Consider the following 16,957-nt stretch of genomic DNA (forward strand, 5'->3'; position numbering starts at 1 on the left):
ATAATCTCGTGGTTAGACGTTGTGACAACTTAAAAATCTTAATTAATAAGGCTATATGTGGACGACAAAATAATCAATAATTATAAATTTTATTTCTATGAGCAACCTCAAATAAAGAAGAAAAAGTTCAACACAATATACTAATCAAACATGAAAGTATCATTACCTTCCTCAAGCTTACTTTTTGTCAGATATTTTTCACGGATGTTTGAACTACCTATGATTTCTTATCTATAATAATATAAAGTGAGAAAATCAATCACAATAGGCAAGTAATTCTCTAGTGACATGTATAGAACAAAGTAACACAACAATTACATTCAGAAAATTCTTTCGAGTTCTAATATCTTTCACTATGGATTATTCAATTCTTTCGAGTTCTAATAATCAATGAAATAAGTATGTCTAAGAACTGGGATTCGAAGTGCAGATCCTTATTCCCCATAGTAATTTCATAAAAAATAGTCTCTGTAGCACACATTTTAAGAGAATAACAATTCTAGCGAAGATAAAATTTATTTAAGTTTGTAGTTTGGTAAAATACTTACCTCAACTTGGTGTGGAGTTTTCTTCTTCTCTATTATCCTTGTGAATTGGTTAAATTAAGGTGAAGCCAACAAAGAAACCTCAAGCAGCAGTGTCAGGCAGAGAGATCTGTCTTCGTTATTGAATTGCATGCTGCAATTTTGACAATTGTATCCCTATTTATAAAGTCATTGATGGCAGACCATAAAGAAGGAAAAGACAAAGTAATTGACATGATTTTGTGTGTGGCTGGTGATGAGAATTGTTGTAGTGGAACACCCATTGTTTGAGTTTTTAAGAGTTTAAATTTTGGTAGGTTAACAACTCAGAAAGGGATTATCCCACCAACGTTATGATTTGAGGTGCAAAATTGTTTGAGTTTAATGTTATTCACTGCAGCAGTAAAAGCAAGGCACATTTTTTTTATTTTTTTATGTTATGTTATGGGGTAAGAAAAACAAGGGAAACCTAATAAAGATAGTAAACCAAAGGACGCTTTGAGAGCCATAATTGAGAACAGAGAAAACCTAATTAAAATACTAAACTTTGCTACGCTTCGGGAGCCAAAATTAAACATTTTTCATTATTTTAAAAGGTAAACAAAATTTCTTATTTGTGATTGCACAGCGAGGATTCTCTTTTATATATATATAAGATTTTTTCGATCAAATTAATAGCAAATATAATTCTTATTCTTTTTGAGATTACACTGATATTTTTTCATCAAGGATAACCCCCCCAAAAACGGAAAAATAGAAACCACAATTGCCCTTTTGCTTAATTCTTTTTTTTTTTCCTGATATGGTTTATTAGCTATTTAATTTAAAATAATGAAACCTCTAAATTAAAGAAACTATAGCAATTCTATGCTCTCCCAGCATATCCCTATTGTTCTATAAGTACTTTCAATGTAGAAATAGAAACAAATATCCCACCAATTACACAAAATGGATGAAACTTCATATTAGTTTAATTTTGAGAGAGATTGATTCAAACAGGCCATTCTCTTTCGAAATGAATTAGTATCATTCACAATAGAAAAAAATATTATAAAGAGAAGATCGTCGCTAAACTAATGAACAAAATGTAAGTACTCCCATAATTTAACATAAACAACAAAAATAAACTAATTAATGAAAGGGAAGTAACTCTCAAAGTCCAAATTCAAATTCAGCCTGATGCACTAAAGCATACACGGGTCTACGGAAGGGCCAAACCACAAGCATTTATTGTACGTAGCCTTATCCAACGCTAAATTCAACATGGCTACAAATTCAAATCCTCAAAAAAAACTGTGTGTTTTTTGCAGGCAACCTCCTGAAGAAACTTAAAGGCACTGAAGGGAGTTTCTCTCTAAATCTTGGGTGCCTCATTGTATAGAACCTCATAAGACTCATCAAAACTGTAAAGGAAGTGACATGTAGCACTACTGATGCAACCAAACAGAAGATAAGAAAACGAGTAGTAACTCTTGGATCTCTCCAACTTAACAAGTTATAGAACCTTTCCCCTCGATTAGCTAAATCCCCTGCAACAACTTGCATTCTTGATCCAATGCTCCTTAATCTGTCATACCTCATTCTCACAGCGTCAGTGTTTCGAGACGTTGGGAAAGTGTCAAACTCTTCATCCAATTCATCCCAATGTATTCTTTCAGCTCATGACAACTTGAGGTCCATATGTGGTGGCTTTCTTAGCCTCATTCTGTAGTTCCATTTACCGACCAAGAAAACAACAATGAACATGCTGCTTAATATCAGCCTCGGGAAGTATACAAATAAGAAGAATATGGTGTGCACTAGCACTGTCGCGCATGGGTTCTTCTATGTGCAAATCCAATAGAACCATTTGCAAATTGCAATTAGGTCTGTTGGGATCCCATCTATTCTAGAATAGTTGGCTTTGCATCTTCTTATGCTCCACATGTTTGAGCCTACATCAAGCATGTACTCCACCACCTCTCTTCTCAATGGTGGTTCTGCGCGACTTAGCCTCGTGGCAATAATTTGTGTAGCCTGGTATCTTAGATTATAGCTGTTAATAAGTCAACGGGTAAAGGTAATAAAGAGCTGGTAATAGGGGTTGAGAGTACATAGCCAACATATTGAATAAAGATGAAGAAGAAAATCTTATAGCCAGTTGAATTTCACCCATCTTCTTCACCTCTACTGGTGTCAACACTATGAGAGGATATGAATGAGTGTAAACTCTATTAGTATCGAGTGTGGAGAGTTTATTCCTAACCTTCCCAATTTTTGAATCCTTGGCCTTGTCATTTTTATCTTCACCTTGCAAATGACAATTATCAAACACTCTTATCGTGATCACGGTGCAAGGATCAAACATATCCCAAGTGTACTGTTCATTCCAATTGGAATTGAAACTGTTGATAATTGTTCTTCTCTTAATTCATTTCTGACCATATTTTGCCTCACAATAAGGATCTGTTATTCCGCGGCCTTCTCTGTTCTTCATTAGGGATAAACCTTGAGCATTCAAACTTCCAAGTTCTAAAACCCCAATGCTTGGTTTCCATAACTCTTTGGAAGTTGCCTTGAGATCACTACTATTATGTGTTAATTCATCAAGAACATGATATCCACCATCAAAAGATAGCCTCAAATGAACCTTGTTGTTTAGTTTGGAAATATTGTTGTTGCCACTCTCAGACACAACCTCCTTCTCAAGACCATACCACTTACTAATTGGAGTAGTAAAATCAACCTTTTTTCTACATCTTGTAAAGGGATGACACACTTCCCCAACAATTTATCCTTGTTTGGTGCCACCTTATCTTCCACACTCAAAACCAATTGATCATCAAAAAGTTCTGCAACTACAAACATCAAATCTTCGTTCCATGATGGGCAAACATTCTGTCTTTAAAACCATATTTCCTAGTGTAATCCTCGCGTAAATCTCCGGCTACTGCCTATTCTTGTTGCCTATCTGCAATTCTTGAGCTTCTATCACATTAACTTTGAGATACCAGAGCCTAGGTGATAAATAAACCCTGGATTTCATAATTGCAACACCATCACCGTTCACTTTTGTGGCATCTAGATGTAAAGCTTCTTGAAATGCCTTATCAGCTTGTGTCCCTATCCAAAGAACCAACATCAACTCTCCTTTCGCATTTCACCTTTTCCCCTTTTCTATTCTCCAACCAATACCATTCAATTTTAGAGAGTTTTTCTAACCGACAATCATCAATTATGAGTTAGTGATGATACAACACTTTGCACTGTCCTTGTCGTAGCTGTCCAATACCTTAACAGAGTAACGGATGATCAACCTCATTGGATCCACAATTAATCAAATTCCTCTTTTTGGGATTAGAGAGGCAGATCCTTTATCCTACGCTGGCTATGTAGTTTATGGTTTTTGGATTGTTATTTATTTTTACCCAAATTGGTGCTCAATACTACTTCCAAATGACTCAATGTGCTCATATGCTCAACCAGAGCAATTTATTCAAATCATCTCGTCTAGTCTCATTGGACTCTCATCAAACTCCACCTCGTCTCAATCATCAATTCTTTCATTTAAAATATGCTTTCAAACTCATTCATATCTCCTCAAAACTCTATCTCAAACAATCATTTACACTTGAAATACTCATGTTCAAAATAATAGAAGTTTAAGAACCCTGCAGACTTAACTCATTCTCATTCAAAAAGGTTCACAAATCGTGCTTTAAAAACTTCATCAATATATAAAATAAAAATAAGATCTCAATTAAGGTTCATGTGAATGAAGACATGAATGTATGGCTCAAATACTCAACTCACAGACATCATCAATACATGTGTAATTATATGCAAAAACTCAATAGAATTTATAAATAACTCAAGAACTCAATTCATGGAAACTCGAAACTCTAACTCAACTCGACTGAATGAAACCGCAGGGCACGTGGACGAACTCAATCCAATTTTATGAGTAGCCTTACATACCTAAAAATCGAAGAACAATCGAACTCAAAGAATGAAAGTTGAACGCTTGAACCCTAATCCCTTAATCCTCTCCAATCTTTGTTCTTAATTAATCTAATTGTTGATGAGATGAAATACCCCTAGGATGCTGATAAAGATCGGATTTTAATTCCAAAATGTAGTGGGTTAAGTTTAGAAAAGGTGGAAAAAAGACCGAAATGCTCCTCATTAAAATAGAGGACGAGCAAAAATTAACACCCAGGTCTACGACACTGACCTGGTCCCAGATTTATTTTTTCAAATTTTTTCTTCTGCGCAATGAGTCCACCTTTGTAAATATGTAAAGCCGAAACCCTGATACTCAACCTCGACTCGAGACCCTAACACTCGACCTCTACCCCTGACAACACACCCCGACCTAAGACCCAGACCTAACCCGAGACTTAAGTTAAAATGAGAAGTTAAAGTGTTATGTTTAAAATAATTTTGAAAAATATTTTTTTTATAGAAAGTCATTTTTTCAAATTTGAGAAAAATATGTTAGATTTGGAATTAACACAAATAAAACAGAAATGACAATTGAGTAAATAACCAAAACCTTTAAATTTTCATACAATTTTCGATGTGGAGATTGGTTGTTGTTGTTGTTTTTAGAAAAAACTAAAAATTTTAAAAATGCAAACTATAATTAAACTAATCTAACTAGCATTGTATTTACTTTAAATAAAATTTTTGTGAGATGATTTTCGAATAACTACATAAATAGTAATCAAAGATATAGTTATATAGAAATATGTATATTATACTAAAATTTATAAAAAAATAAAAAAAAGTTAAGAATAACATGAAAATATCTTTGTTTTTATAAAAACTAATTCTTTCAAAAATGTTCAAAATTCAAAGAAACTCGATAGTTAATTTGCGTTGTGAAGGGTCAAAATTGTGTCAACACATCCCACTCCGACTTGAGACCTAACCTGATCCGTGACTTAAGTTAAAATGGGAAGTTAAAGTGTTATGTTTAAAATGATTTTGGAAAATATTTTTCTTACTTTTTATAATGAAAAGTCATTTTCTTTAAATTTGGGAAAAATATGTTGATTTGGAATTAACACAAATAAAACACAAATGGCAATTACTTAAATAACCAAAACCAAACAGTCCTTTTAAGGAAACAAAAAGCGTCAAAGTGATATCTTTCCTCATTGGCGCCACTTTCTCCCGCGGTTTCTACCTCAGAACCTCAAAAATTTCGAACGATAAACCCCAATCAACTATACAAAATCCCTCTTTCATACAGAGGGAACTGAAGAGCCAAAGAGAGTCATCGGAGAAGCCAAGTGGTCGCCGCAGAGAGTCATCGGAGAAGCCAAGTGGTCGCCGCCGTTGGCCATTCTTGGCTGTTAATTCTTTGACGGAGAGATGTTTTATTCGCACACATTCTTGGCTCGAAAGGGTCCATTAGGGACAGTATGGTGCGCTGCACATTTACAACACAAGTTGAAGAAACCCCATTATACTTCTACTAACATTCCCTCCACTGTTGGTATGTTTTCTAATGTCTTTATTTTTTCTTGAAAAAAGTTGCCCCTTTTTATTTGTCCCATTTGCCAAGATTTCTCTTTTCTTTATATGGGGTTTGATGGGCTGCTTCTTTATTGTTTTGTTTTGTTTATTTCTTGAGATTTTTGAAAAAAGAAAACAAATTGATTTTTCTAATTTCACTTGGTTGATATATGATTCTTGTTTTGCTGATATCAATTGGGACTTTTTATGAGATAAATATTTGATCTATTGAATCTTTTAATTAAGCTTGGATTTTTTTATTTGCACAGATGAATGCTTGTAGTTCAAGGTTCTCTCTGTTTTAGTCATGCTAGTTGAAGGTTTAGATTGAAATGTACTTTTGAGTATATAATTCAATACGTTGTTGCAGAGTATTAATTGAATGTAATTATATGTATCCAATGTTATGTTTATTGCTCGAGAATTTATAGGTTTTTATTTGCCTACTGCAGGTTTTTCTCTTTTCTTAATTTCAAGTAGTTTATTATGCAGTTCTAGTTTTGCTGATATCAATTAGGACCTTTTTTGAGATAAAGATTTATTCTTTTACATTAAAGATTGCATTTTTGATTGTGTATTGGGATTTGGTTTGAAATGGAGGTTTCGTCATTTGCAAAGCTGAATCGATTTGTAATTTAGTGGAGACTTTGTCTTCCGTTCTAAATGTGATAGTTGAAAACTTGGATTAGTCTGTGCTTATGCACAATGTATTGTCACTTGTGTTGTTAGTTATTCATTGATCATTTTAAGAAGGTCAAAAATGAGAATTTTCATTTTGATCTTGATGTTTAAGTAGTAAAGTTGTCTATGAAGAGTAAAATTCATGCTCCACGCATATGATCATGATTGAATAACGGGAAGGAGGACATGATGGTTTGTTTTTTAGCTGTGAAAATAAAATTAGTATATTTGCGTCTAAACTATTTGAAAAGTAATAATTGTGTTCTTTGTTTCGCTTTGGGCACAAAAATGCCTTTATCATTAATCAAATAGCTCAAAAACTGCCCCCTTTCCATTTCACTATAAGCAACGAAATTTAATTAAGATAAGTTGGCATTTATAGGGTAAGCTTTCAGGGGGTAAAGGAAAAGGGATCGACAAGTTAAGTAAATAAGTATGTCATCTTAGAATTTGGACATAATGCAAATAACAATACCAATCATAACAACAATTTTTTGGATGATATTGACTGAACTATATTGAAAGAAAGACAAAAATGTCCCATTTCATGTAGTTTTGGGGTAAAATAGTTAGTGGGAGGATATGTTTGAGCTACTTGGCTTTACTATGAGGACATTTTTGAGCTACTTGATTGACGATAAGGGTATTTTTGTGCCAAATTCTAATGGAGGGCAAATATATGCCCTTTTGAATAATTTAGGGGCAAAATTATATATATTTTTATTTTTATTAAGTCATACATTGTTTAGGAATGTTGTAGATTTATCTTATGTGGGACACTAAATCTTGTGCATATGTAACCTTAAAAACTTTTAATGGTACAAATGTTGCTAAGTTTTCTGGTATATGCCAAATGTACTTGTTTCAATTAGTTAGTCTTTGCTGCTTTCTTAGGTACTTCGTGGAACAATCAAGGTGCGTATAAGTTAGCCTAGACAGCACTGCCATAAAGAAGTCTTGCTAAAGTTGATATTTTTTGAATTAAATACAAAGCTTTTCCCCCACTGATGTTGCTAGGTTTTGACTAAAGCATGATTTCACAAAAGCCAGAAAGGAAGTATAAGTTGCTCTACACAAATATATAGCAGTAGCTTTAATATGCATATGATATTTCTTAGGTCTTTGCTCATGATACTGTTGCTTATTTTTTGAAATCTATTTCTAGAGCGCATCATGACTCCTGAAGTACCTATTGCGTTGCGAACGTCTGGCCACCTTCTACTTGGAGTTGTTCGGATATACTCAAAGCAAGTTGAATACTTTTCCGAGGACTGCAAAACATTACTAATGGGAGTTATAAAGGTCTTCTCATCCACAAATGTCAATCTGCCAGAAGATGCCACTCATGCACCATACCACTCTATCACTCTACCAGAAACATTTGAACTTGATGCCTTAGTTTTTGATGAAGATCTTGACCTGAATAGGTAATTTTCTGTAGTATGTTTTTAGTTGTCATCTATAATCTGTAGTTAGTTACATGTGCATTTGGAATTCCAGGGTTAAGGATACTCATGTTAAAAGTTATGAAGAGATAACTTTGGAAGGTATGTATTGTGTTTACTTTAATTCTTCTTTTGTATCTTTTTCTGTTTCATTTTCAATTGAACTTTCAGTAATGAAATTTTCTTTTGTATAGATCAAATTGTATCGCATGAAGATCAGTATGTTGCTATTTTCATTGATGAGGTGAGTTTATCTTTTGCTTCATAATTAGCAGGGAACTCTAAATTTATTCACTTACGCTGCAACACTAGTTTGACAAGGAGTTTGTTTTTACAGGACACAATGAAGAATTTGTCAAAATCAGGTGAAGTTTCTGGATTAGGTGCCATGCCCATGGAGACAGACGAAACTGCTGCTCAACCCCAACATTCTCCCCCTAAGAATCAGGAAGGACTAAACCAAGGAACTGTTCGTGATGACATTCCTCAAGATATTCCAGAAATTGAACTCATGCGTGATGCTGTCCCAGATCATAGTTTTGAGAATGTTCCGTTGTGGTCAGGCCGAGGGAATGATGTGATGGAACCAGATAGAATTCTGGAGGAACAGATCATGAGAGACAAGGAAACTGCAGGCCCAGTTGTGGAAGAGATATTGGCCCCCGGAGGACATTCAATCCCATCTCAACAACGACAAGAACCACCGTCAGCTACTTCAGTGGAGGCTCACGAATTTGCTGATCCACAGATGTCATTTGGTAGGTGCTGGCATGCAGGGTTCTTATTCTTAAACTGAAATTATGTATTTGTCATGTTTATATTCCAACATGGAGCTTCTTCTTTCATGGATATTCAGGGCATCAGTCACCTGATTTAGCTCTTCTTTCAACACCACCTCCCGAGGCACTAAAAATAAGAAGAAAGCGAAAGCTACTCATCTATGATAAGGACATAGTAGTGCCAAATCAGTATGTTAATCTTTTATCATCATTAACTATATATTTTCTTCAACCATTCGTATTTTGACAATGTATCATGTTCAACTATACAGTGAGATGAAAAAGAGACTACAGGGCATCGGTATAAAATTGCGGGAAAAGAAGAAGGTTCCTTGTTCTTCTTTGGACATCTGGAAACAAAACAAGAGACTAAGAAAAGATGGAATTTTCTTTGAGCCTTTAATAACCGGTGGGTGTCTCACAGTCATTATCTTATGAGTCGAATGTTCTTCACCTAAAATTCAGCTTCTGTTAATCTGTAGGATTATGCGATGATCTCCGCAATATCTACAAGGAAGACTTCATTTCAGCAAAAGTCAAGATGGCTTCCTCACAGGAGAATCATGCAGAACCCAGCGATAACCAATACCCTCCATCTGGGAATGATCTTCCGATGGAAATTGAAAGACTACGTGATAATCAAAACCTTGCAAGCACCGATTTGTTGTCTGAGATTTTGCCTTCACCAAATAGGCTTATTTCCTCTCCACAGATGTCCATGCCTTCCCCAAGCAGAAGAGATGACTTCAGTCCTGCTACTACAACTTTTGGGACAGAATCAGGTCAGATAGGAAGAACCATAGATAGTGGGGTGCGGCCCACGCCTGACCCAGCAGCATCTACTGGGCATGCTGGTTCTGATATGGAGACCCCTTCAACATGGTTTGGAGAAGGACTAAATGTGGAGGATACCGTTCTATCTGATATTCCTGAGTTTGATAATTCTGCCGGGGTATGTTCGATCATGGTCACTTCCCAATTAAATAGTGAATCTACTTCGGTAATTATCTGGATAACATTTTCAGCAGATTTATATCATCCATAGTAGTCTCATTAACCCCTTAACACATCTTTAATCGTTTTTAGACTAGGATTTGTAAAGCGCTTATATTTGAATGTTCTTATGCTTATTCTCATTCAAGGCTTCATTACCTAGTGCACTGCTATGGTCAAATTGTCACCCCATATGACTATTCAACTTAGTTCTTCCTTTTTCTGCATCTGATAAATCGCTAAATGCCAATGCAGGATCTAAGTTTTCTAGAACAAGATGACGACACTCCTATTGGTAAAGCTAAAAACCTCTTTTTTTTCCTTTTAGTTTTAAGGGTTTGCATTAATTTGGTTAATGTTGGTCAATTTTATGTACTACTGTCTGCAGTATAGTATTTCTGTTTTTTTTCCAATGATGTAAAATATGCCTGAAGCTTGTATATCCATATGCTAAACAGGACTTCTGGGAACTCCTTCGTCAAGTAAGCAAGGGGGAACGCCAGAGTTTGGCACATTATCTGCTAGAACAAGGTAAATACTTCATGAACATTCTTCTCATATTATAGATTTACTTTGCAGGATAGTCTTTTAACTCTATGATTGCAGAGCCGTGGCTCAATATTTGAAAGGGCAGTCACCAGCAACCCCCATCTCAGAAGAGACTGGAGATATCAGCTTAAATGCAATTTTAGAAGGCAAAAATAGAAGAGTATGTGCCCGAATGTTTTATGAGACTCTGGTAAGCTTTCTATATTTCCATGATTAATTGCTCTTGGGGATGCAAGTCAATTTTCAAATATTGGGAGCCTAGAGGTCTTCTAATATCAGTATAGTTTAATTGCTCTTGGGGATGCAAGTCAATTTTCAAATATTGGGAGCCTAGAGGTCTTCTAATATCAGTATAGTGTGTAGTACTAATATCATTTATTCATTTTGAACTCTGTGCGTGTTTGAAGTGAGTCAAGAAAAGGGGTGTATATTTAAGTTTCTCTGTTTAGTTCTATATGGGTTGCTTTATTGCTTAATCAATCATATTTGGTACAATTTGTATCGTTTTAGGGACTATTTCATTAGATCCCTGCTGTCTTCCTTCTGGAAATTAATTACAGGTGTTGGAGAACTGTGGACTTGTACGTGCGAATCAACATGAACCTTATGGTGAAATAACTCTGAAAGTGACTTCCAAACTGAAGGAGAAATTTTCAAGCTGAAGCCATTGTGTAGAACTACATATAGAGGTATAATTTGTCCTAGTTTTGACTGCACCCTTTCTACTGCTTAAACAAATTAAAGACAGTCTTCTTATTAGCTTAGTCTTTGACCTGTCAATGCAGAAAAATTTAAGAGGTAGATTTATCGCAAAGCCTTAGATGATATGTTACCAATGAAACTGAAAGAAAAAAAAATCAATGCTTTTCATGTAGATCGAGACTTGTAGCTTGATTCTTTATACTCATTCCATAGTGGGAAGAGTTGTAAGAAATCGTTCAATAACACTCTCTCATTGACTATCAAGACTCAAATAGACCTGTTGTGACTCTAAATATACAAACTTACATAATGTATTATAGAAAATTGCTGTGTTGACGCATCAGGATGTGTTTTTCCTTCTGTAAAATCCTATTAAATAACTCTGCAGCATTGCAGAAGTCTCAACTTTTTTGGATATTCTAAATTTGCTGTCTTTAGCACAAATATTTCTATGGGTTTTCTAACAAAGGTAGAAGTGGCAGATGGGTTAAAGACATTCTTTTTGGAGGACAAATGGAATGGGGCAGTCCCCATGAAACAATTGCATCCTGAATTGTTTACTCTGTGTCAACAACAACAGGCCATTGTGGCTACAATGTGGACTGGACAAGGATGGAATTTGTTCCTAGGAAGGAACCTTCATGACTGGGAGATAGACAAAGTGGCAGATTTCCAAAATTCAGTAGCCTTCTTCAGCAACCTCACTGAGAAGGACTAGCTGATTTGGCAGAATGACAATAAGGTCAATTCTCAGTAAATTTAATATACAGGGACCTCAACAAGACTGCAGGACAGGAGAAAGATTGTCCATGGAAGATGATCTGGAAACCAAAGGTACCCTACAAAGAAAACTACGTCAAGAGGTTGTTGACAAAAGAAGCAGTTTTGACTCATAAAAACCTAAACAAAAGAGGCTATCAGTTGGCCTCTAGAAGTACTTTATATGGAGAGCAAGCAGAGACAATCAACCATCTATTTTTGCATTGTACATGGACAAACAACTATGAAGAATGTTCATCTGTCTAAAGGGGATAAGATGGGTGAAACCAGGGAGAATTAAAGGAGTTCTAAGCAGCTGGAAGAGAGATGGCAATGTTTCAGATAAAGAGAGGAGATTGAAACTTGTCCCAGCATGCATTTGGTGGACAATTTGGAAAGAGAGAAACAACAGGAGTTTTGAGAATGTGCAGAACAACTTACAGAAGATCAAAATGAATTGCTTAGCTCTTTTTTTATTTTCAGCACAAACAAGATATATTAACTAGAACATAAGACATCTTTGATGTGCCAGATTGTTTATAGGCAGCAGTTTTGATTTAGACAGTTTTCTTCTGTAAGTTGTAATACTTTTGAAGGGGAACTACACTTTCAGTTGCAGTATCGTATTTCTGTTTTTTCTTTAATGATGTAACATATGCCTGAAGCTTGTATATCCATATGCTAAACAGGACTTCAGGGAACTCCTTCGTCAAGTAAGCAAGGGGGAACGCCAGAGTTTGACACATTATCTGCTAGAACAAGGTAAATACTTCATGAACATTCTTCTCATAATATAGATTTACTTTGCAGGATAGTCTTTTAACTCTATGATTACAGAGCCGTGGCTCAATATTTGAAAGGGCAGTCACCAGTAACACCCATCTCAGAAGAGACTGGAGATATCAGCTTAAATGCAATTTTAGAAGGCAAAAATAGAAGAGTATGTGCCCGAATGTTTCATGAGACTCTGGTAAGCTTTCTATATTTCCATGATTAATTGCTCTTGGGGATGCAAGTCAATTTTCAAATATTGGGAGCCTAGAGGTCTTCTAATATCAGTATAGTGTGTCTTTTGAACTCTTTGTGCGTGTTTGAAGTGAGTCAAGAAAAGGGGTGTATATATAAGTTTCTCTGTTTAGTTCTATATGGGTTGCTTTATTGCTTAATCAATCATATTTGGTACAATTTGTATCGTTTTAGGGGCTATTTCATAAGATCCCTACTGTCTTCCTTCTGGAAATTAATTACAGGTGTTGGAGAACTGTGGACTTGTACGTGCGAATCAACATGAACCTTATGGTGAAATACCTCTGAAAGTGACTTCCAAACTGAAGGAGAAATTTTCAAGCTGAAGCCATTGTGTAGAACTACATATAGATGTATAATTTGTCCTAGTTTTGACTGCACCCTTTCTACTGCTTGAACAAATTAAAGTCAGTCTTCTTATTAGCTTAGTCTTTGACCTGTCAATGCAGAAAAATTTAAGAGGTAGATTTATTGCAAAGCCTTAGATGATATGTTACCAATGAAACTGAAAGAAAAAAAAATCAATGCTTTTCATATATATCGAGACTTGTAGCTTGATTCTTTATACTCATTCCATAGTGGGAAGAGTTGTAAGAAATCGTTCAATAACACTCTTTCATTGACTATCAAGACTCAAATAGACTTGTTGTGCCTCTAAATATACAAACTTACATAATGTATTATAGAAAATTGCTGTTTTGACGCATCAGGATGTGTTTTTCCTTCTGTAAAATCCTATTAAATAACTCTGCAGCATTGCAGAAGTCTTAAACTTTTTTGGATATTCTAAATTTGGTGTCTTTAGCACAAATATTTCTAGGGGGTTTCTAACGAAATCTAAATGTGATCTTGTTCTTTGAAATGCAGTTAAAACATTGTACAGAGATGCAGTGCTCATGAAGATGTATAACCTTGGCAGCTATTTTCTTTTCTAAGTTATTATGTACTTTTACGTTATAGAGAACAAGGTGGAAGTGGTGACGAATATGATAATGGCAAAATGTTCATCATTGTTCAAAGATGGTCCTAAACACTGTGTTTTTGAGCTGCTCAAACTCTCTGCCTATATATTTATAACAAAATGTTCAAAATTCTTTATTGTTAATGACATAAATTACAAGGAATAGAATTAGTATGAGTAGATTTTAAACTCTATATATCACACCTTCCTTTCACTTGGATGCCTTTTGAGTTGCTGCTTCAAATTGAGCTTTGTATAAAGGCAGTAATACTTCTCTAGTAGGGAGATTTTCCATGACAATTCTACAACTCAAGAACTCATCAATCCATTTGTTTAACTTGGGAAATTTTTGTTCAGTCAATAGTTCCAGCCCTATTGATTCTTGAATTGCTCCAAACCAGAGAGCTATGTAACTGGCAACAATGTCGACGAATCCAATGTTGTCTCCTCCAAAGAATTTCTTGTTTTGAAGTTCATTGTCAAGATATTTTAGGACTTCAAAAGTTTCATCACAACCTTTCTCCTTTTCTTCTCCTTTGCCATAACAAACTTTGTACATTGCACCCATTAACTGAGGACACATTTTTGATAGTAGACAATAAACTAAGTTAAATACAAAACACTTGTACACTTTTTAAATTAAAAATAAACTCTTCTAAGTTCAAACTTCAAAGTATAGTAATAGTTAGTTGGATTTAGGGTGTGTTTGGTACAAAGAAAAATGTTTTCCACATAAAATATTTCTTTAAAAATAAGTGTTTTCTTTTTAAAAAAAATTGGGGATAGGAAAAGGGGAAAGGATTACAAGTAGAGCTATTAAAACTTTTAATAAGTGGTTTTTTTATTTTTGTTTAGCAAGCAAAAAAAATAATATTATCACATGAACATTATATATTAATATAAGAAAATACTCTAGGGTGGGGTGGCGGGGTTGTGGGAGTTGAAAGGTAGGGAAGAGACACTGAGTTTGATTTGTTACTTGTCAAACTTTTTTTTTTTTTTTTAACTTAAGGAAGATATTTTATTCGCAAGGAAATTTATTTTAGTAGAGAAAATATTCTAACCAAACGTAATAAAATTAAAAAATATCACACATAGCCTTTACCTCTGCTCGTCGCGAATCCAGATTAGTTGATTAAATAACAATAAGAAAAAATTGCTTGCAAGTGGGGAAACAAATATGTATGCATCTTTTCATCAATGAGCTTAGCCAAGAAACGAGCCATGGATCTCTGATATGGATGTTTAGGCAAGAGAGGAACAGTATTACTTTCCCAAGTATCATCAATATATTCAAGAATAATTAGTGACTCACATATTGGCTTCCCATTATGCACAAGTACTGGAACTTGTTTATAAATTGGATTATATTTCACAAGTTCAACACTCTTATTGGACCTATCTTCTTCAATATATTCATATTTTACCCCCTTCAGTTTTAAGGCTAATTCTACTCTCTTATTAAAGGGCCCTGCAAAAATTCCATGAACTTTCACCTCTCCCATATTTGTCTCATAAATTTAACCTTTTTTAATTGGAGAAATTTTAGGGAAAGAATACTTTATATATATATAAAGGGAGCAATACTTTCATAATTTAGTGGAGAAGTTTCAAAAAAAATTGGATTTTTCTTTTAAGGATGACTTAAGTGCTTACCTCATGTCTTGGCCACTAATTCAGGAGAATCAATCTTTTACTAATAAGATAAAAGTTCAGAGATAATCAATTAACTATGCTAGTACGATTAATTGTCCACATAATTCATGAGTCACAATATTTAAGAATAGGATGAGTTTATACATTTCTCCAAATATGCATAATATGAATTGAACTTAAATATAAATTTACGACTTCAAATAATCGATTCCAATTTGTTTCGGAATAAGGTGCAGTACTTATAAATGCATGTAAATTCTACAATACAAAGCCTTTAGAGGCTATTCTAGAATGTCCTGAATTATGATCTAGTAATATGGACTAGTCATCATGGGATACGGGCCCAATTAAAAAGTATTTTATAATGTATTCGTTACGTCCAGGGAAGAAAGAGCTTATTAGTGATAAGAGAAGTTAATTGGGCTAAAGAATACTACATTGATTTTTCTTGCCGTCTTTAAAGAGGAAATCAAGCACTTATAATATCACACGTGATTAAGTCCTTAAGACCGTCACACATGTCAAATTGCACAGTATCATGGGCTATGAATCATTCGTTTAAACGCAATAAATATAATAAAGTTGGTTTTGGAGTTATCATTCGAGCTGTCAAAATAAAATGACCTAATTTAACTCAATTCAATCTTAAAGGACTAGTGAGTTAAATAAGTTAGAACGGGTCAATCCTTTTAAATAAAAGGCTTATAAAATAGCAGTTCAATTCAGTCCTAAGCGGGCTACGGATTGGGATGAGTTGACCCTTCAATCAAAAGATGGACAATATTGACCTCTTAAAAAGACTATCGAATATTGATGAATACAACACCAATACGTCAAAAATTCACACGTCCATGAATTACACATACTTTAGTGGAATACTTACAAAACAACAAAATAGATAAAATACAACAGTCAATATTCATAGGATTTATCAGAACAACATACAATACATGATCATTTTCATAAACTAGACAAGAAAGGATAAATGAAAAATTAGGCATAAACACAAAAGTAAAAGAGATAAAAGATTCATAGTTATAATAACTTCAATTGACTAGTTGCCGAAGATTTGACAAAATAAGACACTACTTAAAAAAAATTAATATATATATAATAAATATTTTTAAAATTCATGACCCACGGGATGACCTATGAGGCTCGTGGATTGAGCCTATGAGGCTGGCGGGCCAAATGAGGCTGGACAAAAAAACCTCGTTCTGTAACGACCCATTAGGTCATTTTGAGTACTAGAGCTTTTTATTTCATAAAAGACTCATTTTGTAAATTTTTAATGGGTATTTTGGACTATTCGATAACTATAGTTATTTAATTGAGGGGTGAATTTAAATAACTTATTTAATTAATTGGCTAAAGTGATAA

At 34.4% G+C, this 16,957-nt stretch overlaps 2 protein-coding genes and 1 pseudogene across 6 annotated transcripts; 1 reads left to right on the plus strand and 2 right to left on the minus strand.

Annotated features, from left to right (window-relative positions):
• Nucleotides 1-1,799: 1,799 nt before the first annotated feature.
• LOC129884098 (FT-interacting protein 4-like) lies at nt 1,800-5,854 on the minus strand (annotated as a pseudogene).
• Nucleotides 5,645-14,051, plus strand: LOC129886923 (sister chromatid cohesion 1 protein 3-like). Of its 5 annotated transcripts, none has more exons than XR_008766269.1 (14): nt 5,645-6,006; nt 7,873-8,134; nt 8,208-8,254; nt 8,347-8,396; nt 8,490-8,910; nt 9,009-9,120; nt 9,204-9,340; nt 9,414-9,883; nt 10,180-10,219; nt 10,383-10,455; nt 10,531-10,663; nt 11,034-11,162; nt 12,624-12,696; nt 12,772-12,786. XR_008766269.1 is itself a non-coding variant. In XM_055961828.1 (13 exons), the coding sequence occupies exons 1-12, from the start codon at nt 5,883-5,885 to the stop codon at nt 13,284-13,286; spliced, it is 1,971 nt and encodes a 656-aa protein (XP_055817803.1). In that variant the 5' UTR covers nt 5,645-5,882; the 3' UTR covers nt 13,287-13,313; nt 13,828-13,881. The 5 variants fall into 5 exon arrangements, 2 of the variants coding, with proteins under 2 accessions (XP_055817803.1, XP_055817804.1); XR_008766271.1 differs by lacking the exon at nt 12,772-12,786 and adding an exon at nt 11,658-12,508; XR_008766272.1 differs by lacking the exon at nt 12,772-12,786 and adding an exon at nt 11,756-12,508.
• Nucleotides 14,052-14,093: 42 nt separating this feature from the next.
• LOC129886925 (probable glutathione S-transferase) lies at nt 14,094-15,436 on the minus strand. Its single transcript, XM_055961831.1, has 2 exons — nt 15,114-15,436; nt 14,094-14,494 (listed from the first exon to the last, which is right to left on the minus strand). The coding sequence occupies exons 1-2, from the start codon at nt 15,424-15,426 to the stop codon at nt 14,133-14,135; spliced, it is 675 nt and encodes a 224-aa protein (XP_055817806.1). The 5' UTR covers nt 15,427-15,436; the 3' UTR covers nt 14,094-14,132.
• Between the last annotated feature and the right edge of the window lie 1,521 nt (nt 15,437-16,957).

Source organism: Solanum dulcamara, chromosome 4 (genome assembly GCF_947179165.1).
Source record: "Solanum dulcamara chromosome 4, daSolDulc1.2, whole genome shotgun sequence".
In the NCBI taxonomy this organism is placed as follows: Eukaryota; Viridiplantae; Streptophyta; class Magnoliopsida; order Solanales; family Solanaceae; genus Solanum; species Solanum dulcamara.

What these genes read in the sequence shown, in the direction of transcription:
- LOC129886923 (XM_055961828.1), top strand. Translation starts at nt 5,883, where the DNA reads ATGTTTTATTCGCACACATTCTTGGCTCGAAAGGGTCCATTAGGGACA. An exon ending in GAAGATCTTGACCTGAATAG is followed by an intron (nt 8,135 to 8,207) that starts GTAATTTTCTGT and finishes TTGGAATTCCAG; the next exon opens with GGTTAAGGATACTCATGTTA. An exon ending in TGATCCACAGATGTCATTTG is followed by an intron (nt 8,911 to 9,008) that starts GTAGGTGCTGGC and finishes ATGGATATTCAG; the next exon opens with GGCATCAGTCACCTGATTTA.
- LOC129886925 (XM_055961831.1), bottom strand. Translation starts at nt 15,426, where the DNA reads ATGGGAGAGGTGAAAGTTCATGGAATTTTTGCAGGGCCCTTTAATAAG. An exon ending in GGCTAAGCTCATTGATGAAA is followed by an intron (nt 14,495 to 15,113) that starts AGATGCATACAT and finishes AAATGTGTCCTC; the next exon opens with AGTTAATGGGTGCAATGTAC.